Source organism: Aphelocoma coerulescens, chromosome 3 (genome assembly GCF_041296385.1).
Source record: "Aphelocoma coerulescens isolate FSJ_1873_10779 chromosome 3, UR_Acoe_1.0, whole genome shotgun sequence".
Lineage (NCBI taxonomy): Eukaryota > Metazoa > Chordata > Aves > Passeriformes > Corvidae > Aphelocoma > Aphelocoma coerulescens.
In genome coordinates, this window is record NC_091016.1 from 27,923,200 (window position 1) to 27,950,067 (window position 26,868).

Here is a 26,868-nt window from a genome sequence, read left to right on the forward strand (position 1 = left end):
TGACTGCTGTTCGCTGTCTGCCTTGCAGAGCTTGCAGTCTCTGGGACTGGCTGGCATGCTTGTGTACCACTTCTTTCTATCCCAGTTTATCTCAGGCAATTCTTTCTTAAATCTGTGCCATTTTAAGTGGATGCCCTCTGTTTCAGGGGGCTAGCAGGCATATGCAGCTCAAGGGTGCAGTAACCTCTGAACCTGTTTCAGCTGCAGCCAGGCTGGCATGTCTGCTCACAACCTGAAAAAGCGCATTTCTTGAGTTTTGAGGTTCCTAATTTGGGTCACCCAGGTGCACCTGGAGGCTGAGTGCACACATGGACCATGTTAGAAGCTGTGTTTGCTTGGTTTGTGTGTCTTAGTCATCCGTACATATGAAAAATGCCAGTTAATAAATAAACCTTTTATATGAGCCATAGTTTAAGTTAAATCAGCAGACCAAAGTGTATTGCTAAATTCCATTTCTTCTATCAAAATGGTGACACTGGAGCAAAAACAGTGGAAGCAATATGAACAGCCCCTTTTTGCATTGGGGATTACATGGTGTTCACTAACCTCTATAAAACTCATAGAAGAGGTAATCTTAGCAGATGTCCCTCTTCTATGTGGTCTAGGGAACACAAACTAGAACTTTTCATTTTTCCTTTCATCCATCTGGAAGCACTGCACAGGTAGGGATTATATGAATTTGTTGTGGTAATGTGGAGCTTCTGAAGCCAGGTACAGGCCTGCTATTCAACAGCCTGGCCTCCTGCTTGGGGTGATTTTTTCCCTCCTTTCTGCAGTCTTTTTTTTTTTCCTGTGGGAAATGTGCAAGCTTATAGATATTATAATTTGTGCCTTTTTTTTTTTTTCTGTAGGTATCAGTATTACCTACAGGTGAAAAAGGATGTTCTTGATGGGCGGTTAATATCCTCATTCGAGCAAGGAATTCGACTGGCTGGTCTGGCAGTGCAAGGTAGGGTGACATGACCCCATGGCCTTTGTCCAGCAATGGCTCTTTCGGTTCGTCCTCTATCGTGACTGAGCACTGAGGCCTTGTATGACTCCTGCTCACAGCAGCTGGGTTTCCCATTGATTCCAAAGTGCATGGGTGGACTGCCGTGGATGAAACGCTCACAGCCTCAGGCAGGGAATGAGGGACCACACCACAGTGCTCAACTTTCCTATTTCTAAAATTCATGCAAGTGAATGTCAGCAAAGCTCCAGTTCTTCCAGCCCTGACCACGGAGTACTTTGCAGTAATGATTTGCTTCACGTTCTCTGGTTTGAAATGCAAATTACATCAAAGAGCATGGCAGCAGCTTTAATTTTGCCTTTAATTAAAATCTCATTTTGCTGTATAGTGCTATATGAAGTATGAAAGAACACATGACCGTAATTGTTATGTGAGTTATAAGTTAATAATAAACTACTTCTTACAACATGATTTTTATTCTGAGACTCCTAAGGACATCAATAAAAGTCAGATCACATAATGTATATGTGCAGGGGAAGAAGCCCTGTATTTGGATAATGTACGTTTCAGTCTATCCACAGCTGACTGAGAACTTGAGGCAGAGTTTCAGCAATGGTGTTCTCTGCATGCTCTCTGATGAGTGGGACAGGGGAAGTGTATACATAAATAGCAAACATGAGGATCTGATTGTTGACAATTAAAGGTTCAATGGAGAGAAATGCTAATGTGGTCTTTTTTAGAGCAGTAGAAATGCTGGTTTTGTATCTTATATCTTTGTTAAAAATTGAAGGGAAAATGTCTTGTCAAATCTTGAAATGTTTGCCTAATAAAGGAAAATATATGTATAAGGTTCCATAATTAATCTTTTAATTTAGGCAAATGAAGATTTTCCAGTGTATAAGTTAGGTCTGGATAGATACTGAATATATTTCACTGTGTTTTTGGAGCTTTTTCCTAATTTTGAGAGTGAGTGAATCCTACTATTCCTGAGGTTGTATGACTTCCTTTGTCCTTTGCATGCGATGTGACCAAAGGTATTTGAAATACTTATTTCTTTTAAACTTGTAGACTCTGTTTCATGCCCATTTTGATTTCATTCTATTTATGCTAAAACATAACTCTGAGGTAGAAACAAAATGAAACTGCATTTTTGGCATCCTGCAATATGTGAAATAGTCTAGAAGCTTTGGAAGAATGTTAAGATAAAATGATTTATGGTGGGGATTTCCAGCTCCTGTAATACAAGAATCTTGTAGATGGCGTTTGATCCTGTTCAATTAATATAAAATAAAAACCTCCTGGCAAGATAGTCTTTTGATATAAACTGTTGTGTATTTAACAGATAGATAAATATAGGCATTGTTTGGGGTTTTTAAATGTAGTTTAGCCTTTAGGAAGCATTTCCAAAACTCCATAGTCTCAAGGATATTTAGACAAGAATCCTCAGCCTGACATATGAGTGAATGTGAGCACGGAGATGAGTATCTTTTGGAGAGATGTAGAAGAAGCAGAAAAGTGAGTAGAAAGCTGTGGGCCAGTCAGTTAAACCAACACAGCACAGTGCCTTGTGCTGTTCCATTGGCTGCAGAAGGATAAACCTCCCCTCATGTTGATTGTTGACAATTTTAAATAAAATTGACTACTGGATTTTAACCTTTATAGCCTGTAAAATTAATCTTTTGTTCAACTGTGTAGAGTTGTAGCAGAGGTAGCTTAAATTTTCTTTATTTTTGCCTGATCAGCATTGGAAATGTTGGAGAAGCAAAAGTGTGCACAATTTTTAAAGAGACTGAGCAGTCCCAGCATTTTTTTAATGGAGGTATGAGTTCAAGAAGGCTACAGAAAAACAAACTCTTGCTTTCCTGATGGTTAAGCACTGCAAATGATCATTATATTAGGGATCAAAAGAAAAATTATTTGTTGGCTGTTACTTGATCTCTGGTAATAACACTATTATTTTCAGACCTCCATGCTAAAAGCTAAAGTACAAGCAAAAATCTTTGTGCTGGGCTGTGGCTTCAAGAGAACTTGCCCACTTGAAATTAAGCATCTGTGCAAAGGTTGAGTGTGGTCTTAACATGTGTGGATAGTGCCAAAGTGAGTAATTGTGTTGTTTTTTTCCAGCGGATTTTGGAGACTATAATCAGTTTGAATCTCATGACTTCCTCCGAGAATATGTCTTGTTTCCTATGGTGAGTTCCTTATCCCTCTCTTTTGTGGTCTTTTGTGTATAATTTCTCCATGACTCAGAGATGGCTTTGTTGATAACAGAGTAAAAGCACCAGCGCTGGACTAGTGGAAGCAAAATTTGCTCCCCAAAACTTGATTGCAGCTGAGTGATTCTATGCTATGGAATGTCAGCCCATTTTCAGTTCCTGTTGAAACTCCACTAGGAATAGGTGTCAACAAAAGAAACTTACATCTTTGAATCAAAAAAGAATTTGCAGCTATTTTAAAAGGTATATATCAGCACCACTGTGATGTTAGCAGCATGGCATATCAAGGGGATACAAGGGCTGCTGCTGTAGTAAATGTTCTGTCACGGGACAAGCCATGCAGCCACTTCTGAAGAGAATGTGAATTTACATCAGCTGACTGTTGCACTGAAGTGAAGCCTGAATCAAGTCTTCTCCACACGTTCTCCAGGGACTGTGCTGTAAATTTGGTTTACATTTGGAAACTAGGAAAGGAATTTAGATCGCTAATGATGTTGGAAATTTGGTGACAAATGCCAAGCATTTGCAGTCTGGGACATTGAGCTTCTCTGGGAGGATGAATAAGAGAAGAAGAAAACCATAACAAATGACTGCTGAAGCTAAGGCTGGCTTTGTCTTAGATGAACAAGTCCATCAGCATGAATATTTAGTGTAAGCTTCATAAATATAAAAGACCATGGAATTATTTCTAACTGGAAAAAATATTTGGAAGCAGGGTGTAGCTGCCTGGAAGTTAAGGCATCTGGTTTCCCTCTGCAATTAGTGGAGTGGTAGAGGGATAATGATTCATCTCACTGTAATTTGAAGGCTTGAGAAGCATTTCATCCCACTTACCCATGCTCTTTTGCAGGAGTTGCAGTGGACAGTTTGTTCTTAAGTCCAAAAAGGTGACATCTGTATTGTGTCTTGACTGCAATTTTGAGCCACTAGGCAGTTCAAAACGACCTGAAAAAAATTGGAAGGAAGAAGGGAATGTACAGAGATCTGAATATGCTTTGCATGGAATATATGTGTAGAATGTAGCTTCAGTATTAACCTTTCACTAATAAACTTCTGTTATCCTCTCTAGTGGAACAGAATTTCTTTGGTAAGCCATCTTATCTATTGATAAGTAATTGATGATCTTGTGTGTGGTTGATGGCTTATGAAGTCATGTATGATAGCCTAAATGGGAAAGAAGATGGCTGAAAATATATACGGAGAAAAGTGTTGTTGTCAGGGTGTCACTTCGTAAATGAACTTCTGCAAAGTTCTTTCAATACAAAAAGAATGGATTGGAGTGGTTTGGGTAGGAAGGAACCTTAAGGGTCATCTAGTTTCAACACCCCTACCATGGGGAAGGACACTTTCCACTAGACCAGGTTGCTCAGTGCTCCATCCAACCTGGCCTTGAACACTGCCAGGGATACAGTGGTACTATTTTTTGTTCAGAAAAAAAATTAGGGGAGGTTTTAGGTCTCTAGATGAGCTTCCAGGTGGTTAATTTCTCTGCAGTTCAGCAATTTACTCTGTGGGCCCATCTCTTCGAACCTCTGTTTTTGTGTCAGCTGCCTCCATGGCTCTCTTCTGTTTTGCATGTTTACCATCCCCTTGTGGTATCTTGCCTTTCATCCATGCTACTATTGCTAAATTTAAGAAGTTCAGCAGGGTGTCTGCTTCCTACACCTTCAGAAGCCTACTCTTAAATCAAGTGTTTCTCTAGACATTTCTTTAACTACTTCTCTCTGTTCTTCTGGGGAGGATGGATAACATAATAGTAAATATTTCACTACAAATTCAGTAACAGTGGCTAAATGCTGCAGATACAAACTAGTCCCTAAGCAAGCTGAAAGATTTGAGTGAATTTGGGGCATAGAAAAAGCCTCCACTGAGAAAGTTGCTGTAAATTCATTAGTGAAGCGAGCTTTTGGATGAGGGAGGGGCAGCTGCGTTTGTGCTGTTTGATCTTGAGAGGCTACAATGTGTGTCAAATGGCATTTCTTCAGCAGTGAAAAGAACAAAGTTATGTACACAGTACACCCCACAGGTGTGTGGCTGTGCATAGGCATGTACCATGCCATTTTTCATTAGCACACTACCACTTTCACATTTTTTTGTGGCAGAAGCAAATATCAGAAGGGAGGGCCCCATTGAGCAAGAAGCAGTGTATTTAAGTACATTACATGCAGCCTTAAGGCTTTCTTAAATAGAAGTAAGAACTTTGAGGTTTTGCAAGAAAGTTTTTCAGCTTCCTTTTTTTGGCCTTGAATTTATGAGCAGACTTCCTTTATTAACTTGCTCCCAATTATTTCAGAATTGTTTCTACTGCACCTTATTAAATTTGCAGAGTACAAAAATTTCTGCTCAGGAATGTGTTGCAAGCATAAAGTAGGTTTTAATGCATATTTGCAGAGGTAGCAAAACCTTCAATCCCTTTAATGTGAAGAAGGGGGAACCCTTCACATGCTGCAGGACAAAAAATATTCATTAATTCATTTTCCATGGTCTGTGTATTATTTTGGACTGTTTTTAAAAGTAGATTTCCAGGTTTTTAGAGATTTCTTCAGTACCTATCCAGGAAAAAGTCCTTTATCTGTGCCCTGTACTCTGTTCTCTATTTTGGAATAATAAGGACCTTACCCCTATTTTTAACAGAATTGCTTTACCCTCCCAAAAAATGTTAAAAAAAAATATCAGAGTTTTATGTTCTTCTCGCAGAATTTCAGCATCCCATGCTCTGAGTTTTCAGTGTGGTCAGTGATAGGTTCTCTCTTGGTAACTACCTAGAAGAGTGTGAACAGTAAAGTCTTGAAACATCTGTTCTCATAATTTCTGCCTGCCATTTTATCCTCTCTCTCTTTGGTTGACTAGTTTTTGATGCTGCTTCATGTTCTTACAGGATTGGACCCAGGATGAAGCTGTCCTGGAGGAGCTGACTCAAAAGGTTGCTCAGGAGCACCGAACTCACAGGTGAGCTTGACATGATAAAGTTTGTACTATTTGTTTAAAATTTTTTGTCATTGTTCTAGTACTTCCCTGCCTCCCCCTGCATTCCTGGCAGCGTTTAACTAGCTTATCTTCATGTTACTATTATGCTTTGTGTCACTGGGTTTTTAATTAGTCTATCACAAAAGATTATCTGCCTCTTGTAAACACAAACTGGCTGAGGAGCTTAATCCTAAATAAACGAGCATTTACACCCTTAGGTTTAATGAGCATGTGTAACACTATTTGTGCTATGCAGCAGACTCCTTTCTCTTTTTGATTTCATTTAATTCCTGATGGCAAAAGACACTGTGACTTGATCGGTGGCGATCCGAGGGCCTCTTTCAAGAGGAGTGGGATACAAATGCTCTCAGTGTAATGGAAATGCAAATAACAGGAATTGGGTTTTAAGTCTCGTGGAGAAGACACAGTATAGTGTTACTAGTTAATGAGCTAGGAGTGTGTGCATTAGTGCTTCAGTAAAAAAACCTTCTTTGTGAGCAGGCTTCTTTCATGTTGTCCGGTGCTTCAGTGGTGGAAGTGTTCAAACCTCTAGAGTGCTGTTATGGGAAAAATGGCAGTGCCCACATGTCATATGCAATAGGAATATTATGTGAAGGATGCTGCATTCCCCATTACATGAGAGAAAGTGGTTGTGAAAGGACAAATATCAGTCTCTGAGTCTAAGGCCATTCTCAGTTTTGAGTTTCAATGCAAGCCTGGGCCTTTGATGCAGCCAAAGGAATAGCTTCCAAGCCGGCCATGAACAGGCCTGGTTCTGTTCTCTCCCTGCCATGGGCTGCTTGTGTGATCTTGGTTAACTCACAGACTTGAAAGGAAAGATTTCCCACCTGCTGTGCTCTATAGTGCTATTTCTGCAGCACAAAGGGCAAATACTTCCCCTCACTTCAGCAGGTAGATCGTATTCCACCTCCCATCTCCCAGATATTTATCTGGTTCTTATATTTCTGTTTGTAAGCTGTGGTAAGGAGGAGCCAAGAAGAGAAAAATTGTTAGTGGCCTTCTTTTGGAGCAACCTGCAATCTATTCTGACCTACTTTTGAGAATTGAAATCTGTTTGAATTCCTGAGCTGTGACAGGAGCGTGTGTAGACACGTGTGTAAAAGTTTTCAGCTGGTTTTTTCTCTTTTATGAAAGAGAATCTGTTCAGCTTTTGGGTTTAGTGCCTGTATTTTTGAACAGCCAGCTTGAAAACTTTTAAGTTTTTTTAAGAAACTCCAGTGGCCTTGTATAATATTCAGGCAGATTAGCACCCCTATGGTTCAAGTTGTCCATCCAAAACTGTCCACAACCTGATGGTTTCATAAAGCCTAGAGAAGATTTGATGTGTGCTGAAGAAGCTGAGTAATGTGATCAGTTCAGTTTGTTCCTCCTGTAATTTGAACTGTTCTTTGTACCTTACCTTAGTGACATTTAGTAAAATTTGCCCCCTTGCTGATTATGATCCTAATGTTGAAAGTTAGTTTTGTGTTGTGCATTTCTAGGCAGTGTCTCCAAAGTGTCTTCTCAGGTGATTTGTGAAACTCCCTTTTTTTTTGCTAGTATTTGTGTGTGTAATATTGAACTATTTGCTGCCTTTTGTTAATCTAATTGCAGTGGCATTACAGCAGCAGAGGCTGAGCTAATGTACATCAATGAAGTGGAACGTCTGGATGGATTTGGGCAGGAAATTTTCCCTGTGAAGGTATGTTAGTGTATATTATAAAGGAACCTCTGAATCAAGTGATGCAGAACTCTGAGCAGCCTTTGGACTGCGTGCAAGTTGTGTTTGTCCAAAAGAGACAGGACTTGTTTAACTGCTCCAGAGGGTGAAATGACTGCTAGTAGCTTGAATGGACATTGCAGCATGAGGGTTTCATAGGCCTGTAGTGCTACTTCTCTTCCATGAAAATCCTCCTCACAGAAGAGGTTGCTCTGTGCTAGGGCCTGCTCTCTTGGGAATCAGAGATGCTCCTTGCTTTTCTTTCATGTGCTGTCTATGGGAGAGTGGCCAGGGCAAATGAATCTCAGCTCTGGTCATCTTCAACAGGATAGGAAAAGGAGACCTTTTCATGTCTATGTTGCTACTTACCAAGCACTAACTTCACTTTTCCTTAGTTTCTTATATGTGCACACAGATCCTCCCCACGTTTTTAATAAGGGGGAAATTCAGGGATTATTTTGCATTTGCAGTCACTTTCCCTTCACTGGAAGTCCCATTCTGCCATGGATTGTCTGGAAGTGTGGCCTTATGGAGCACATGCTGCCATGATAAAGTTGTGCTGAGAAACCGAAAACTGCTGTTCCCAATGGATGACCCATTTCCCTTTACTAACCTACCCAGCCACCCTGAGTAGGGATTGTGAGTGGTTTTACTGCTAGTTAAAGATAACTTGGAATTTAAAAACAAGCACAGCCACACACCAAACAAAACAAGCTTCCTGCTGAAGTCAAAATTGATCCTTTGGTGCCAATCTCAGAACTGGCCTGGAGGGGAGGAGCTGAATGGCAAAAAACTTTCAACCCTCCAAACAAAATTCTGGAATGTTTATTGCCAATGAAGGAAATGAAAGCTTTCCTCAAATTAATTTGGAATAATGCTGCATACTACCACAAAAGGTTTCTGTGTTGGAAGTGTCATTAGATACTACCGCATGTGTCAGTAAGGTCAGTATGAACAGTGGCCTGGGTGCTCTGCAAAATGGCAGGAACGCGTCAGCCTTGCATCAAAGAGCAGCATGCTGGCCTTGGAGACAAACAGAACTGCATTCAAAGGGAAAAAGGAAAGATTTCTCTTTTTGTCGTGGTAGAAAGTGTTATTAGAAGTATGTGTCTTTCTTTCCATATAGGTATTTGTATGTATACATGCATACATGTAGATATATGTATTTGTATGTATAGAAATACATACATTTCCCCCCACACATTCCCAATCTTTTTGCTCTGTAAAACTCCCCCTGGCACAAGGCAGAAGAGTGTGTTATCCTCTCATCAGACTAAACTGCTGACTCTCTGCTGGCTTGTGGATGAATTGCCATCCATGGTTTGTTTGCAAAAGACCTGGCACTCAATACTTAAACAGGTGCAGATACTCCATCTTTGCCTTCTGAGGATCAAGCACAGCAAGGCCAGGAGAACAGCTCTGATCTGGTCTATTAAAATGCAGGGGCACCTGATAGTTTCTTGTGCAGGCATAGTGCATTAACTGCTGTTCTTTCTAACCACACTCGTGGTGCTAGCATGACTTCTATTTGCCACTTTAAAGTGTGAATCAATTACTGTATATGTAGCTGAGGGGAAACTGTTCTTGCTTGTTGATAAATGTAGAAAAACCTCTTTGTCAACAGTATTAAGCTTTTGTAGCCAAAAAAAAGGAAGAGGTTTCTCTTAAGAAAACTGATTGCAAAATGGATCAGTAGCATGTGGTTTTCAAACAGGAGCCTCCAACGAGACATGGGTAGGTGCGAAAACAATAGGACTTCTTAGAGTCCACTGTTTGTGCATTGTTTTTATGTGGTATGTGCAGTTGAATATTTAACCCAACAATTGAAAATCAATGGAGGATGTATCTGCATAGAGATGGAAGTACTTTTCGGGGTGACATGCTGTGAACTTCTACACAGAGTACTTGAAGGAGGAAGTGTGAAGGGTAGAGCTTTTGAGAGGGATTCCATCTCCAGGTGTGGTGTTCTGAAATCTCTACATGTTTTAACAGATGTCTGGAGAAATACCATGACTGTGAAAGAGAACTATTGCTTTTATGGGCTCTAGATAGCTGTAATCACAAAGAGAGGGGATGTGTGGGGTCTTATACAATGAATACAGTTTGTGGTCTGTGTGGTGTTTGAGAGAGGAGAACTTTGAGCTCATTTAGCCTTCTTCTGTTCTCACTAATCAGCACAATGAACCCCCTTAAATGCTAACTGCTCTGAAGTAATGAAAATCAGAGTCCAGTCAAGCAGCATAATATAGGTTAGTCCTGCATCCACACTGAAGGGCTTCTCTTTGGTACTTCAGCCTGTATTCCTATATACATATTGGCCAGTTTCTTTATTAATTTAAATTTATTATCCTTTCTCTGCAGGATAACCATGGAAATGACATACACCTTGGTATTTTCTTCATGGGCATCTTCATAAAAAACAGAATTGGAAGGACAACTGTGATTTATAGGTAAAAATGATGGTCTTTTGTATTTAAAGTGAGTTTCTTTCCAGAGCTCTGTGTGTGGGATTTTTTCCTCACTTACATGTGTGACTGTAATAGTGCCAATCCTCTAACTAAGGAGTAGTAACCTTGCTGTTCTCAGGATTGGTCTCTTGGCCCAAAGAGATTAGATAAAGAATAATTTCTGATGTCTGTGAATGGGTTGGATGGCAAGAAAGTTGTAGTAGCCTGTCATATATCTTGTTCTAGTTTACAAGGCTTTGATCCCTTTTCTTTTCTTGTCTTTATGTCTTCTTCTTTGATGCTGCTGAGTACAAATCTGGTAAACCTCATGGTTGGCAGCCTGAGAGCTCAACACTTCTGAAAATCTGTTTGCCATATTTAGGTGCCCCACTAAAAAAAAGTCGAACTTTCTCATTCCATGATTTTGAAAATCATGGCTGTGTCACTCTATTGTTTCTTCCACTGTTTATTTTGGTTAATAATAATGACTTATCTATTAACTTTCTTTTGTGGGTTTTTTCTGCATGAAAATGTTGCTAGAAATCTCCATGATTCCAGGGAGGACAGTTTCACTCTTTGCCACTCTTCTAGTGGGTATTTTTATTACTGTTGCTGTTTACTTGAAGTGGATTTTTACTAGTCCCTGTGATTAGAGTAGGAATTTTGTGCAGCCCAAAAGTTGTGTTTTTCAAGGTGCATTGGTTGGTTTTCAGTCAGTAGCTGAGGTTTATATCAGACTGAAGCTGGAATTTTTGGGGGGGGCTTTGCCTTAAAAGGGCTTTCATTAGTCAGCTTAAAAAATGTTAGTGCTCCCTTTTCCACATAGCTGATGTTTTGCATGTGTAATTTTGAGAAGAAACTAGATAATCCTTTAATTGGGCCCAGTGACAACAGCAAGAAGTTTCTTTACATGTAGAAATGAGAGTTGATGCTGGGATTCTTGCTCTTTGGAAATATGCACTGCAAGCATCCTGCCATGACATGAAGAGGAATGCATGCTGCAAACAGAACAAACAAGTCCTTTCCATCCCCTTGGATTGCATGCAATGTACGCAAATGTCTGTCAGCTATTTGTAAGAAGATTATAACTCAGATCTTGGGCAACCTGACAATTGCTTGGGAAAAAAAAAAAAATTGCAAACATAAAGCCAGAGTATTAACATGGTATGCACAGCCTACATAACCATGTTGTCAAGTTAACCTTCTTTAGCAAGAGTTGGCACTGAATGAAAGGTGGAAACAGCATTTGGGGAGGAATGGCACTTAAAATAATTCTGTTGCATATGGCTAAAATTAATCAGTTCCAAAATGCCACAGTTCAGTAAAATGTTTATCATTAATGTGTTTTCAATGTGTCCTCTATTGTGAGTCTTCAACTTCGTGTTTTTAAAGAGCACTTTTAACTCTCCTGCTTTGGGTAAAGAGATGAATATCCTTTTACTTTTAATCAGAACATGACTTCCTAATTTTCCTGACCATATTTCTTCACCAAAAAGCGACTGAAATGCTTTCCCATAAAATGAGACTGATGTTGACTAAGGGATTCTTACTGTGTTTGTGAAATGTTTGAATGTATGTGTTGGCAAACGCTAATGCATTTTTTTCACTCTGCAGGTGGAATGACATTGGGAATATCGTTCATAACAAGTCTTCAATTGTTCTAGAGTTGATCAACAAAGAAGAGAATGTACTCTTTCACACAGTAAGAAAAAGATCTGATCAGTGTCATCAAGAAAGCTATTTATGTAAAAATAAACCTTTAAAATTCCACTTTCTCAAAGAGACTCACTTGCATAACACCACCCCCCTCACAGTTCATGCTGTACTTTATGCAGAAAGTGAAATTAGCTTCATTTAGGTCTAATTTCTGTATTTTCTTCCAAGCATCCTGAATTATGCTATGCTGGGAAGTCTGCAAAAAACTGAAGTGCTTTTTGATGGCATAAATACAGCAGCATAAGTAGAAATAGGGCATGAGCTACCGTGTATGCACATACTCTAACTTAGAAGGCTGTGGTGCTGTTGTGTGCTGTTTAAAATCACTCCACATCTCCCTGAACCAAGACCAGTATAGAAACTGGACCAGCAAGCTTGAGCCATTTTTTTGTTGCTGTCCCCCTCTACTGTGCCTTAGCAGTGAAATGGCAGTGTGTAAATGCACACCACTGGGTTTCAGTAATTCTATGCCTTGAATGCTCTTGAGACCACTAGATGTGTTCTTGGGAGCCAGATTCAGTATATGGTAGACCTTACCAAGCATTCTTGCAGCTGGATTTTTAAAAAAACTTCTTTGTCACTTATTGGTAAGAATAACAAATTAAATAATTTATTTTCCTTTTTTTTTTCTCATTTTTAAAGGATGATCTTGAAAATGCCAAATATATTTCACGTCTGTTTGCATCAAGACACAAGTTTTACAAACAGAACAAAATCTGCACAGAGTGAGTACTCTTGCTTCACAGTTGTTTTCTGACACCTTGCTTTGGAATTGGTCTGAGTTTTGGCATGTGTGGTTTTGTTTAAATTTGGGGGTTTTTTTGGTTTTTTTTTCTAGTTTGTCAGTTATTCTTTTCCCCTTTCCCTTTTTTTTCTGTTTTGTTTTAACCAACAGCAAGAACAGACAGTTGAGAACGAAATTTCATTCTGAGCCTTGTGAGCTTTGGTGCTGTGCAAGCAGCCAAATCCTACAGAGAGTCTTGAATCGAAGGCCTTGGTGTCTGCTGTTGATAGCCCAGAGTATTAGTACAAACTGAAGTGAAGGGTGACGTTATCATGTCAAAGTGTGAGCTGTCATAGCAAATGCACTGCCCATCCAGCAGCTAAGGGCACTGTAAAGTGCAGGTTGTCATCTTCTAGTTTGGGCAGCATAATTTGTCTGCCTCTTCTGTGTGCTGAACAAGGGAGGACACCTGGGTGCGTTAATCTGCATAGCTGTACTGCCACAATGCAGCAGAGATTGTAAATCTGAACCTGAAGTCTCCTTTAGGGTCTGGTTTGAGCATTTTTTTAGAAACTGGCCTTGAGCTAGTCCTCTCACACAGGTGGATTCCTTCTAACTGAAGGAGGAATTCATTAGGCTTTAGCTTTAATTCAAAAGTCTGTCTGTTAGCTGAGATGTTTCATTTACACTAGCACACATTTTCAGATTGAGATAAATTTGGCTTCCAAAAGGTTAGAGTTTTGAGAAATTTTCATGGTGTGCTGGGTGTGTATAGCAGAGAACATTAAATTCTTGCAAAACTTACCGTGAAGAAGTCTCATCTCTATCAACAACTCTAGTTAGAGCTGGACATCCCATCTGTTCAGCTAGGTAAGGCCATCTGTTGGAAAATAAAGCCAAAATGATGAGGGGAAGATGGGAAGGTCTTTCACGTGTGCACACGTTGTATTAACATATGGTGAGTTAGAGCATAGGAGAGTCCAGTGAAGTGAAATGCTTTGAGTGATCTCTTCACTCACACAAAAGAGATGTTGATTAGATTTTACATGGTGCTTAGAGCTCTTGGGAGGTGAGTGGAGAAAAGAATTTCTTAGCACCATATAATGGATTTCAATTGTCCAATGCTAAATTCAGTTGTAATGGTTCCAGAGGGATTGAATTCAAAGAGAACTCCTCACTGTTTCCCCTGTGACAGTCAAGAAAGAAAACAAAATACCATAGTGTCTCACCTTGGGATATTTCCCCCTTTGAAGCTGTGTGATGGGGTCAACAGAGAGGACTTTCTGTTACCAATCATAATCCAGACTGCAGAAGCAATAACTTTTGATCATGTTTCTTCCTAAACACTGAACCATAAGTATGTGGGTCCCATGAATGGGGTGTATAAAGCTGTTTCATAGGCAACTTGCAAATATTTGGGCTAATAAAGGTAGGGAATGTCATGAAGTCAAAGAGTGAAATAACAAGTTTAAATATATTTTTGTCATTAGAACTGCTCCCCTTACCACAGTCTCATGTGGTATAATCTTGTGTGCTAGAGCCACAGATACTGATGACAGCATATGCCAGTGAGTGTTTTCTAGCCAAATAATTTTCCTGCCCTCTGTGTTAAAATGATAGTTGTTTGTTTTCCTGCGTGCCTTTCCTCTAATCGCACATAACATCATTCACCAGATCAGAAACTGTAAGAGGACAAATTCCACCTTTCCTCTCTTCACGTAAGCACTATATTTCTACCTCCTTCAACTTGTTTCTTTCCCTTCCTCGTATTTTTTTTTTCCTCCTACACCCCTTATTCCTTCCACTGCACCTGGCTGCTCTAACATGATATGTGGCTCTCCTAGTATTGTCTAACCAGTTGGTTTTTTTCCTTTTCTTCCTGATCTGTGTGCATTGCTTTGGAGTGATTGCTGTCAATTTCATAAAATTGTCCTTCTTTTAATGTTCACATTACATCACCTGAGACTGTACCTGTGTGCCATGTTCAGTTTTTTACTTATGAGACTTGTTTAATTCATTTTAAACCAGAATTTTTCTTTCTTGTGTTTCCAAGTAAGCCAAATAGGATAATGAACAAAAGGCATGTATAGTTTGGAATGGGAATACTTTTTTAAAGGATTTAAAGGAGAACCTGAGTTAATTTCATTTATTCATATATCCGAAGATCTCAGTAATGAGTAATACAAACAGATTCTTCATGTCTTCTTTTTCCCATTCATTCTTGACTCAGAATTGAGATATTGTAGTTTCTGTCATTTCTCTTTTTCCTCCACAGACAATCAAATTCTCCTCCCCCTATCCGACGACGGCCAACCTGGAGTAGGTCATCTTTGGTACGTGCCACAGTGAGGTCTTTAAGAATATCTATACCATTTCTAATGGGATGAGGCATTGTGTAAGATGAACCACTTTCTAAATTTCAAATAAGCCCATTAACTCATTTCTCGTAGGCAATATCATTGGAATGAGTTTCAAGGGTGTGACTGCCCAGATTGATTAGTTTAACTGGGTAATATCGCCACTGAGTAGTAAAAATTAGAGTCTTCAAGGCATTATATTTTTATTTGCCCTGGAGAAACTGGGCATCTTTACTGCTGGATTGAGGTTATTTCAGTATGTAGAGAAAATTATCTTCTAGAAAGAATTTGAAGTGTCTTGTGCTGTATGCATCAAAACCTAGTCATTACATAATGTTATATTTCACGTTTCTTCAATCCTCATGTTTTTGTTTAAAGACTGCTTACAATTTACCAGCTTCTTGGGTTAAGATCCTATTTTATGTGTGAAGTTACTGTTAATTTAAGTTAAACTGTTAGAATCAGTCAGGATTGTGATTCAGAGTTCTTCCTAAATTGTATTTATTTCCATTTAACTAATCTCCAGAAACACTATCAATCTGACAAAACTGGGTAATTTTTTCCTGAAATATTTCCAAAAAAACCCCAACAATGTGTGAGGTTTTTTTCCTCCCGTCAGTTCTAAAGAAACTCTTTTTGGATTAAATTTTAACATCTAGCATGTCAGTATGTTTTAATCTTATTTAACAGATTCTTAATTTCTGTAACAGTAGCACTGCTGGTTCCTTAGACAGAGGGCAATATTATCTCTATGCAGGTTGCCAGTTTTCATTTGTGATATAGGCTAATACCTACTTTGTAGACCTTTCCAGAGTGAAAAGTCCATAACCCGATTGCTGCATGGCAGAATGCTGATGTGGGCAAGTGTTTTCTTGACATTTCCCCACAGCATCGTTACAGCTTGTGAAAATGTTCCAAAATTAAGCTTAAGCAGGTAGTGATATTAGGACAGCTTTATCTCTGCAGATTCCAACAGAGATTATTTTCCTGTGTATGTGTTTACAGTCCATTAGAGCTAAAAGTTGCACTCTGTTTCCCAGCCACTGGCAGGAAAGCTGCTGTAGCTGCCTCCAGATTTCTTTGTCTTTCCATTCTTAGCTTGTTTCTGAGGTGTCATGATGTGGTACACAGGCTGTGTATCACATTTTCTGAGAGGCATATTTACAGTATTTTTGGTATCTATGAGTTTGGTCCCTGGAAATGACTATGAAAAACTGAAGGTGGAGAAATGAACTGCACTTTGCATTTTGATGCTAGGGCCTCTGTTATATCACGAGGGGAAAAAGTCTTTTCTATATTATATATGAAAAATGGAGATCTGCTCTTTCAAAAGAAAAAAACAAATCCTGCTGCCACTGTGTTCTGAACATCAGCATGCAACGAATTTTAAAACCCCAAAGTCTCAGGCAGATCAAGAGGAAGAATGCAGGGTCATCACTTGAAAAGTGCACTGGGCTGCTGGCTGCTCACGGTGAACTTTCAGCTGCCTTTTTCATAATTGTTCTGTGAACTTGTTGGAACAGTTCTCTTTGGAAGGAAAAAAAAAGCAGCCCTCCTGACTGTTGTCTGCACTGCACATACCTTCATACACCTACCTATTCATTTGTCTTGTTTAGTAATAAATCAGTAGGCAGGAATGGGAAGTGAAGTGGAATCTTTGGGGTGAGGCTCTGCCACTTCACTAGGGATCATGTTCTTTACTTTCAGATCAAGACCCTTTATATGGTTTTGGCATGGTTTCTGCTGTCTCTTTCTCCTGTCAGACCACCCAGCAATGTTGGTTTTCCAGAAAAGCCCCCTCAGTGTAGGAGATCTTAATATAATGGTATGTTTAATTACCTGACTTTAAAAAAAATCCAAGTGCTCGTTAATTTGGATATTGTTGCTCTGCAGACCTCAGGGTTCTCTTTTGTCAAAAGAGGCAGATGGGCCTTAAAAAGAAAAATTCCAAATTTCTTGCAGATACCTTTCATAACATCTATAACAAAGAAAACTGTCTGCTCCAGATGTGTACACATTCCTAGTAGAAGTCAATTCTCTTTCCTTGCACTTTTCCTCTGCCCTCCATTTGTTAGACTTTCCAGCATCTTGGTTAGTTCCAGCCTTAGCTCCTCCTAAGGCTGTCAACAGCAGTCTCCTTGGCCCAGGTTGTTCAGTGAGCTAGGGTTTTACACCTTTGGAAGTAATTCTTGTAGCAGAAATACTTGTTGTTTTCCAGCTCTGGCTTAACACAGCTATTTTGTATGCAAGAATTCATACTGAGCTCAGTATCTTTGATTCTTGTTCCTTCTCACCACTTACATAGAAAATGTAAATCTTGCTGCTTCCCCACCCCCTCTTCGCTAGCAAACTTGCATGGTGCTCATTTGGTGAGTGTGCACACAAAGGCAGATTATGTAGGGTTTTTTGCCTTGGGCATCCACAGTATTCCTTAATAGTTTGAACTACTTGAATCAGCCTGGAGGAAAAGTCCTTATTCTGCTGTTAAAGAAGACACATTCATGAGACAGGACAGTCTTCCTTGTCCTTCTGCTTACTTCGTGTATTGAAATATGTTTTCATAAACTTTGTTCAGTGACACCAGACAGGACATTGCAGTGCAGGTGGCAAAGTAGAATTGCAAAACACGTCAGTTTACCAAGGGACAAAGCTGGAGAATATGGCATCAGCTCTGATTTATTCTTCTGGAAATGATCCTGCTGATTTCATGCTGAATTGCCCCCTCTGAGACTTACGTTAAAAAATTTGTTTCAGTGCAGATTATTGGAGTAAACTCGAATTTATTATCTAAGGAATTCAATGTTCATGTAATTTACAGAGTTATTTTAAGCCTATTGCTTGTGTAACAGTGTCCTAAGTCCTTGAATTTGTTCCATCTCTGCGTTTGTCCCGATTAGGTGTCTGTTTTGTTTGGGTTTAATTCCTCAAGGGCAAGGGCTTTTAATGAAAATGTGAAGAATTTTAAAAGAGCTGAAATTGTGGATGTTGTTTTCTGAAGTGGTTGAGCTTAAAGGAGTCTTAACTGGTCAGCTTTGGGCTCTGTAACAAAATTTAGCAAGCAATCTACAAAAAGTTATTCTCTGTTCCATAAGGAACTGCCAAGACGTGCCTTTGGCTGGGTAAGAAAGAGCAGTATTCAGTGGAAAGGGCATAGAACCATTTTTCCTGTTTCAGTTGCAAAAATTGTAGCAAATGAAGTTCTAATCCTTTTTTTTTTCCCTTGTTCTTTTATTTCAGCCAAGACAACATCCTTTTATACTGCCTCCTATGCATGTCCAGTGTGGAGAACACTATACTGAAACACATAATTCACAAGGTACTTAGAGCATATATTTTCCCTTTAATGTACTTCGATTTTATGTGTATTCAAAGCAGCTCCTAAGCTTTATGTCTAAATTTATAATGCCATCATGGTCAAATGGGAGCTGCTGCTGCAGGAGAACTAGCAGTTTTATAGTTAATGTTGCAGTAAGTCTTCTGTTTCAAGTCCAATTTCAGTTTTCAAATTTCCTTAAAATATCTGTGTATGATTATATGGACCTTAAACTTGGTATTCCAGTTCAGTGAGCTGAAAAAATAATTTCTAAAGGGAGTATGATGGCTGTACTCAAAGGCAGTGCCAGCTGGGGCCAGGGAGAGAAACCGAGTGAGGAAAAAGGAGACAGCAAAAAGCTTTTATTGTAGGAGAAATCATAATGTTCTGTCCATGAAACTATATCTGTAGACAATCATTTCTGCTGATTTTTCACCACCATCTGCCTGTGTTGTTAGCCTTACAGACACAAGGAGGGTTAACTATTTTTACGCCCATGTTTGACAAATAAATTCTTTAAGAGGTTGTGCCAGGTTACTTTGATCAAGTCTGGGAATGGAGCCCAGCTCCTAAACACCTTCAGTCTCACACCCTTAACCACCCCACCTTTTGGAATACACATAGCCAGGTCTGTTAGGCTGTTGTTCTTTGCAGTTCATGAGAGGTACAGCTGAAGTGCTCTCAGGAGCAGAGGAACTCTCAGTCACACCTGTTAGCGTTTTGAGGTTGTGGGATCTTACTATTTTTAAGGTAGAATCTGATAGGTTTTGAAAGGAGCCATTCAGTAGAGTTCCTTGCATACAGTAGACATGACTTAGTGGCTACTACTGGTTTATTGTGAAGGTGAGGCTGTGAAGGATATTCTCAATTTTAGAAGAATTGTCAAATTCCCTTAGGTTTACAACAGACTTTTCTATATTTTCAAAGAACTAGCTGATTTCTGAGTCTGGGGAGCTGTTACTTTTTTCTTACAAGATTTTCAACAGGGAGAGTCTTGCATTAAAGTTGTGACCCAGGATATGATCTTTACTGTCTTGATTTCAGCAAAAATATGCTTTGCTGAAGTATTTAACATTCTATAGTGCATCTGTAGGATGGTTTGTTGTTTGGGTTTTTTTTTTCTTTTTTTTTTTCCCCTGAGCTTTGATCACCCAGCTGTGTCATACTTCAGATCCTCAAAACTGTTGATTGGTCTACAGTAGGATTTCCAATTTCACAGTCCTCTGCTACTATGAATCTCAGACAGCTGTGTATCAACAGAAGAGACAAGAGAATTTTTCAGGTTAACTGTATGCTCGCAGCACTGGAGTTTTAAGGTGTCAGCAGCAGTGAACCCTTCCGTGATGCTGAGGGAGGAGATGCCCCTTTATTCTTCCCTGCCACCTCAGGCAAAAACACTTCCTCTCTTTCCTCTTTCATGTTTCCCACAAGGATCTGAACTACTACCATATTTTGCTAAGTGTTGGGAGTGTTTACGTTAGTAGCTTTGCTTTAGTTCTATTTCAGTGGCTCAAGGATGCTCCCAAGACCGAATGTTCCCTGCACTTGTGCACTAAGCTGTCTCTGTACTCACTGGTGCAGATTGCATTTGAAGTTTTGTTAACAATGGATGAGTCCTTGTGGGTTAAAATTGTCGACATTTCTCTCTCTGCTCTACACAGATAGCATTTTCCATGGAAATGAAGAAACTTTCTACTGTAGATCTCAGACCAGTTTGGATAGGTGTCCAATGGACTTCAGCTACTTGAATGGTAATGGACCCAATGGGAGTGTATGCAGTGCCCACAGCATGAACTCTCTCAATCGCTCACAGAACTTCATCCAGGCATCTCCAATGTCCTCAAATCTGAGCATCCCGGGAAGCGACATCATGAGAGCAGACTACATCCCCAGCCACAGACATAGTGCAATCATCGTCCCATCTTACAGGCCAACTCCAGATTATGAAACTGTCATGAGGCAAATGAAGAGAGGGGTGATCCAGATGGATAGCCAAAGTCAGTCTTTGAGGAATCTCAATATTGGAAACACACATGCTTATAACCAGCCAGAAGACCTAGTTTACAGCCAGCCTGAGATTCGAGAGAGGCACCCTTACACGATCACCTACGGGCCCCAGGGGGGTGGCTATAACAAGCCTGTGGCCCCATCTGACCAAATGAACCCTAACAATGCTGCTCAGAATAAGACAGCAGCCAGTGCCATATCCCACACGGTCAGCACCCCAGAACTTGCCAACATGCAGCTGCAGAGCAGCCAGAGCTACAACACTGCCCACATGTTAAAGAACTATCTCTTCAGACCCCCGCCTCCATACCCACGCCCGCGTCCGGCCACCAGCACACCTGACCTGGCCAGCCACCGGCACAAGTACGTCAGCGGCAGCAGCCCTGACTTGGTCACTCGTAAGGTCCAGCTCTCGGTGAAAACCTTCCAGGAGGACAGCTCGCCGGTGGTGCGGCAGTCACTGCAGGAGGTCAGCGAGCCCCTCATGGCCGTGAAGCATCACGCGGCGGTGAACAAGCGCCACAGCCTGGAGGTCATCAGCAATATGGTGCGTGGGATAGAAGCCATGGCCTTAAAAACTTTGAACGCCCCTCTGCCACGCAGGAACACTCTGCGGGAGCAGGTGCAGCCGGAAGAGTCGGTTCAGATGGGGCATGAGGTTCAGCAAGTTCCTCATTACCACCACAAAAAGACATTTTCTGATGCCACAATGCTGATACACAGCAGTGAAAGCGAAGAGGAAGAAGAAACCCAAGAATCTGTGTCTCGGATAACAGCCCTCCATGAGAACATGGAGTACAGTGCTCAGCTGCAAGCTGCCTTGGCTAGAATACCAAATAAACCTCCTCCAGAGTATCCTGGGCCTCGTAAAAGTGTCAGCAACGGAGCACTGAGGCAGGACCACGTTAGCATTTCTGTGGCGGTAGCCAGGGCTAAGGCCATGAGGCCAGGGCCTTCCAAAGCCATCAGTGTCTCTCGAACTGATCAAGTGGCAATAAATGGGTCTTCCCTGGGGCCCTCTATCTCAGAGCCTGACCTCACCAGCGTGAAGGAGCGGGTCAAGAAAGAACCGGTCAAGGAAAGGCCCGTGTCTGAAATGTTTTCTATCGAGGACAGCATTATAGAAAGAGAGATCATGATGAGGGTAAGTGCCTTCCTCTGTTGTGGTGGCTTCTTGGAAATTAGTTATCACGCAGGTCAACTTCCGTATCAGAAAACTGTTGGGTCAGTAAACTCTGGGGAACGTGTGGGTGGGAAGCTGTGGATTTGCTTAAAGTTGGGAAATGTGATATTAAGTGCCACATACAATTTGGTTTTGTGGGCCTTCAAGGGGGCCAATCCCATGCACTGCTTGGGCTTGTCTGTTTCCTCAGCTGTGGCTCTTTGGATGCTGGCCAGACCTGTGTCTGACCCAGCTGAGGATGCCACCACCCTGGCAGCAGTGCTGGCTGGAGGTGGGTGGCAGGGCATGCAGCCAGGGATGAGGAGGCTGATGGCAAAGCCCCCCTTGATGCCTGCTTCCCTTCAGGATTTGAGGGCAGGGCGAGTCTGGAATGTGTTTGCTGAGATGGGTGGGAGGTTGTGTTTTTGGCACTGATCTTTTATTCCTCCTTTGCAAGGATGTCACGTGAAGTATCACATAATAATGGCAACTCAGGATTTTTTTCAAATGATCTTTAATTCCCTTTCCTGCCTCTTTATGTAACATAGTTGTCTGAATAAAACCCTGGTAGCTCTAGAGTATGGATTGTCGGTTTTGCCAGTAACTGAGGAACCGGATATCTAAATAGAGAAGCAGCAGATGTAGAGGCTGTGTGGTTGAGCATCTGGATTGTTTATTTTTTTAAAATGCACTCAAGTATGAGAAATATGGTTCTGTTAAACTTGCAATGAATTTAAAATAAGAAGTATTTAAAGGCAATGACAGAAATATGAGGGGTGCTTATCACTTAGTGACCTACATATGTAGCTGCTCTAGTGCTGTGAGCAGTACAGATGCAGTCACAGAAACCAAAGTGTATGCTGTAGTTCTTGTTTTCAGCACTGAGGTCTGAAACAAAAACAATTCCTGAAACAAATTAATAAAGCACCTAAATTTTCCAAAGCAGAAAAGAGTTTGTACTGTAAAGATCAATAACTTGCTAGATTTAAATACTAGTGTATATTCAAAAAAATTTTCTAAACGTTATTCTTGTCCATTGGGCATCCTTGTGCTGATGTAATTATTAGCAATAAAGCCTGAGCTACTAAATTGCAACATGGAGACTGAGTTTAGTCCTTGCCAACTCCTAAACTTTAAATTTAAATTAAAACTTTAATGTAAAATAGATACTTGACTATAAAACATAATTTTTCATTAATGAATAGACATAGCAATAAGCATGCATATGCTCTTTTGATCTTCTGAGGAAAGAAAAATTAGTGAAAAGCAGGAGCCTACAGGATTTTAGGATGGAAATGAAGGTGGGAAGAGATCTTAGATGTTTGAATATTCTTCTTCTGCAATAGCCATTCAGATCACTTTGGTCAAAAGGTTCCTCTTTTTGTTGTTGTTTTGAAGGTAAAGGGGTAGCCTTAGCATTAAGCTTTTAAGGTGGTTTCAGCCTAGATCAGGAATCTTGACATGTGGGGACCTTCCTTTTGTCACAGAAATCAGGTGTTACATTAATGGTAATTTGGTGACCTTGACCTGTTAAGCACAGACTTTCTTCTCTTTCACCTTTGAAGTAATAAAAATAACATTACCAAACAAAGGAAAAATACTTGCATTTTCCTGCTTTCTGGAAGTATAAAAAGAAGCCAGAGTGGTTTGGATGTTTGTTTTTTTGCTTAGTGCTCTGGAGGAACTCAGTGGTGAGGAAAAAGCTCACAAGCTTTTGAAAAATCAAGCCATTTACATATGTCTGAGGGCATTCAGGTTCAGTGGTGTGTTTCTAGGAGCTGAGCTTGGCCCATCTGGTGACCACAGCTTCCATATGTGTGCTGAGAACCAGGCACCCCTTCTGCTTATCCCTCCTTCCAAATCCAGCAGAAAGAGCTGTTAAGGAAATGGAATAAAATATTCCTAATTTGGGTACTTCTGGAGATGCTCTGTCTTTTTTAATGCTTCAGCTCCCAGTGGCATAAGGAGGGGGCAGCAGGATGAATTTAAAATTCATGCTCTGGTTCTCCATACCATATTAGGATTCATGAATATGATAAATAATATCCCTCCCTGGCTGCTGTTGCATTCAGTTTCTGGGACATGCAAGCTCAGTTTTTAGTGCAAAATATATCATGGGTGCTGTTTGAATCACCATAAAAGCTGAGTGCATCAGAAGACTCCTCATTTTAAGTATTACCATCACAGAAGAGAAACAATGGCCTGTGTTTTAGTGCTTGTTGTTTTAGATTGAAATGATTGCTTTTTAAAAGATGCCCCAGGTATCTTGGCTTTGGTAGTGCTACTTTAACGTAGCAGGGTGATGCTTTCTGCGTCCTGCATTCAGAATAATGTCTGCAGGGAAATGCTTGAGACTGTATTAGTGGCGTGTAAACTGTGTTACGTGCTGGGATTGCTTCTTTGAAATTAAAATTCTGTGCTCATGTAGGAGCAGGCCTTTGAGGAATAACAGGAAGAATAGAGGTTATATTTGAATTTACGATGCTAATGGTGATCATCTGCATTCCTTGGCCAGAGAGTTGCAGATTTTGGAGATTAAAAAAACATTCCAGCATTTTACTGGCATTATAAATAATCACACAGAGATGAAAACGTGCCTTTTCTTGCCAAAAGAATCTAGAAAAGCAGAAGATGGCAGGCCTGGAGGCCCAGAAGAGGCCCTTGATGTTGGCAGCACTGAACGGACTGTCAGTTGCTAGGGTTCCAGTGCCGGAGGACAGCCAGGATGAAGTCGCCAAGGTGCCAATGGATGAGAGGGTAAGATGGAGCCTCGCGAAATGTTGCTTGTTCCCTTTGTTCCCAGCAGCATGAAGTATCTAAAATACTAAAATTTGATTTAAAGTGTGAAAAAATGTTCTCTTAAAAGTTTTCAGAGCCATTAATGCAAAAGGTCTGTGGCTAACACTGGTATGTCTTTGAATGGAGGCAAAGCATTAAATGTCTTGAACATTTACTGAAGTCAGTGAAAATGGAGGCTCTTCTCTGTTTCACCTGACTGTACAATGTCGTATGAGATCAATCTGTAAATCTAACACTTAGCACATTTTTCACTTGGTCAGGCGAACTTCTGCAGTGCTCACCCATAGATACTGTCTTTCATGTTCTGATACAGCTGAGGAGTTTGGTTAATGTCTCTAATGGGATTAAATTTAAAAAAAAAAGAAGTTGTTTGCCTCCTGATGTCTGCACACACGAGTGTGTGCGTGTATATGGAATTTCAGAAATTAAAAACAGTTGCTGCTCTTAAGATTTGATAAGCAAATTTGCAAAGAATCTTTCTGGCTTTCTGGATAGAATTTTGCAACCTTGTGTTGTCTGATACTCAGGGAGCAGCACTTCACCTCCACCTGTCAGTATGTGGGGTTGTGTTCAACCACAGACATTGCATCCTTGTGAGTTCGGCAGTATTTTGAACATGTGGGCCCCATCACACTTCTTGCAGTACAATCTTCTTCCTGGAAAAAAAAATTAAAATATCTATTATGTTGAAATTGTGTATTCGTACTCAAATTCTTACTGAACCAAGATTATTTAGCACAGGTTTGCTTTTTATGCTATCAGTCTTCAAAAATGTGGAGGTGGAATGTAAAACTGAAAAATTTGCCTGTGGTTTAATTTGGTAGAAATAAGTGTGTCATACTTCCTCAGATAACTGCAGAAGGAGTGAGTGAGAGAATGCTATGGCTGTGTATTGGAATTCAAAGAATGGATGGATGGGTCTAGTGGTAAATGTTCTTCCCAGAAGCATTAATGGGTTGGTGTTCCTTTCTGTTAAATCCTAGTGCAAAATCTTCAAGAGGAAGCTGGAAGAGGGGATGGTGTTTACAGAGTATGAGCAGATTCCAAAGAAAAAGGCAGATGGGATCTTCACCACTGCTGCCCTGCCTGAAAACACGGAGCGCAACCGCATCAGAGAGGTCATTCCTTATGAGGAGAACCGAGTGGAGCTGGTGCCGACCAAAGAAAATAACACAGGCTACATCAATGCTTCACACATCAAGGTAAAAGCCTGCTTGAGTTTTGCTTGGCAAATGAAGGTGTGCTAAAGCTTTGTTTGCATTTCTGGCTGCACAGCAGCATTTTCCTTACCTTTGGAGCTTCTGAAAAGGTATAGGATGCATCATTATACCTTTGTGTGTCACCATGGGCATCTCTGAAGTCCCCTATCGACTAACATGCATAAGTTGATTTAACTGCTGGAGACTGGGAAGTCATTTTAGAGAGGCATCCTGGCTTTTTTGTGCCTACCTCTGCCAGCTTGTTGTGGAATGGCTCTATTGGTTGTGTAGGAAGAGGTGCCATGTTTATTAAACCTCATGAAAGTGCATTAGATCAGCCACAATACCTGCAGAGTGAGAAAGAAATTTTTTTAAGTATGGACTGACCTTACTAATAAGATCCCTGCATCTCTGACTGGAAACTGCATTGAACTTCCATGTTTCAAATCATGCTTTTAACAAGAAACTTCAGATTTCATGTTAATTCAATATAGAAATAATTAAAGATATGATCTGACTGTATTTACAAGCATGGTCAGTTTCAACAGTGAACTATGCTCCAGTGACTGCAGATGTTTATTTTTCTTTAAGCTTCCAGCAGTATTTGCAAAGTCCTCTGTTGGCTTTTACTGTACCCTGAGACAAGTAACAGAAATTGCCTGCATCAGATGGCAGATTCTGTTGTAAGAAAGGGTTGTCTGTGTTTTCTCATTGTCAAAATCCAAATTAAAAATAAATAATTCAAAAATAATTAATAAAACATCCTGTTAAATTAATATTTTCCTTGAGTAAAATCCTTTTAAAAGTTTAAAGACTCTTGGTGGCCTTGGCTGTGATTTACAGTGTTAAATCCTGGTGGTCCAAAACAATTTCTGAACCAGAATCCGGGCAGTTTATCACTTTTCTGCATAGCCTGGTAGGAAGCAGATACTGAGTTTTAGCATAATCAGACATTGCTATGATGATGAATTTCTGAGCCCAGAATTTTCCACCTACAAATTAGGTGGAGGGGGAAAAAAAAAAGATATTCCTAAATGATGCCATTTTCCCTGGCTAATTTTGAGTCCACATTTTATCTTGTGTGTCGCTGCTGGACACAGACACATCTTGTGTCCATAGAGCACCCAGGAACAGGCAGCAGTGTTTTGATGCCTGACAGAAGGCCTTGGCAGGGTTTTCCTCCTGCACTCGGAGCAGCGCTTTCAGAAGCCAAGCAGATGTGCTTTTGCTTAGAAGGTGAAATTGCATCTGTGAAATTTACCTCAGCAGCACAGTGTGTGTCTGTGTTTTCA

At 40.4% G+C, this 26,868-nt stretch overlaps 1 protein-coding gene across 3 annotated transcripts in view; it reads left to right on the forward strand.

Moving 5' to 3' along the window:
- The window catches only part of PTPN14 (protein tyrosine phosphatase non-receptor type 14), a 112,615-nt gene that overhangs the window by 70,293 nt on the left and 15,454 nt on the right, over positions 1 to 26,868 (forward strand). For all 3 annotated transcript variants that reach the window (XR_011149718.1, XM_069009549.1, XM_069009551.1), the window contains exons 4-15: positions 852 to 949; positions 3,074 to 3,141; positions 6,044 to 6,114; positions 7,747 to 7,834; positions 10,214 to 10,302; positions 11,914 to 12,001; positions 12,658 to 12,740; positions 15,015 to 15,072; positions 18,334 to 18,412; positions 20,071 to 21,560; positions 24,192 to 24,335; positions 25,361 to 25,579. Coding sequence is in view for 2 of the 3 variants with exons in the window: in XM_069009549.1 (XP_068865650.1) it covers positions 852 to 949; positions 3,074 to 3,141; positions 6,044 to 6,114; positions 7,747 to 7,834; positions 10,214 to 10,302; positions 11,914 to 12,001; positions 12,658 to 12,740; positions 15,015 to 15,072; positions 18,334 to 18,412; positions 20,071 to 21,560; positions 24,192 to 24,335; positions 25,361 to 25,579 (2,575 nt within the window). In the remaining variant the exon portion in view is untranslated. The remainder of the gene's footprint in view (positions 1 to 851; positions 950 to 3,073; positions 3,142 to 6,043; positions 6,115 to 7,746; positions 7,835 to 10,213; positions 10,303 to 11,913; positions 12,002 to 12,657; positions 12,741 to 15,014; positions 15,073 to 18,333; positions 18,413 to 20,070; positions 21,561 to 24,191; positions 24,336 to 25,360; positions 25,580 to 26,868) is intronic.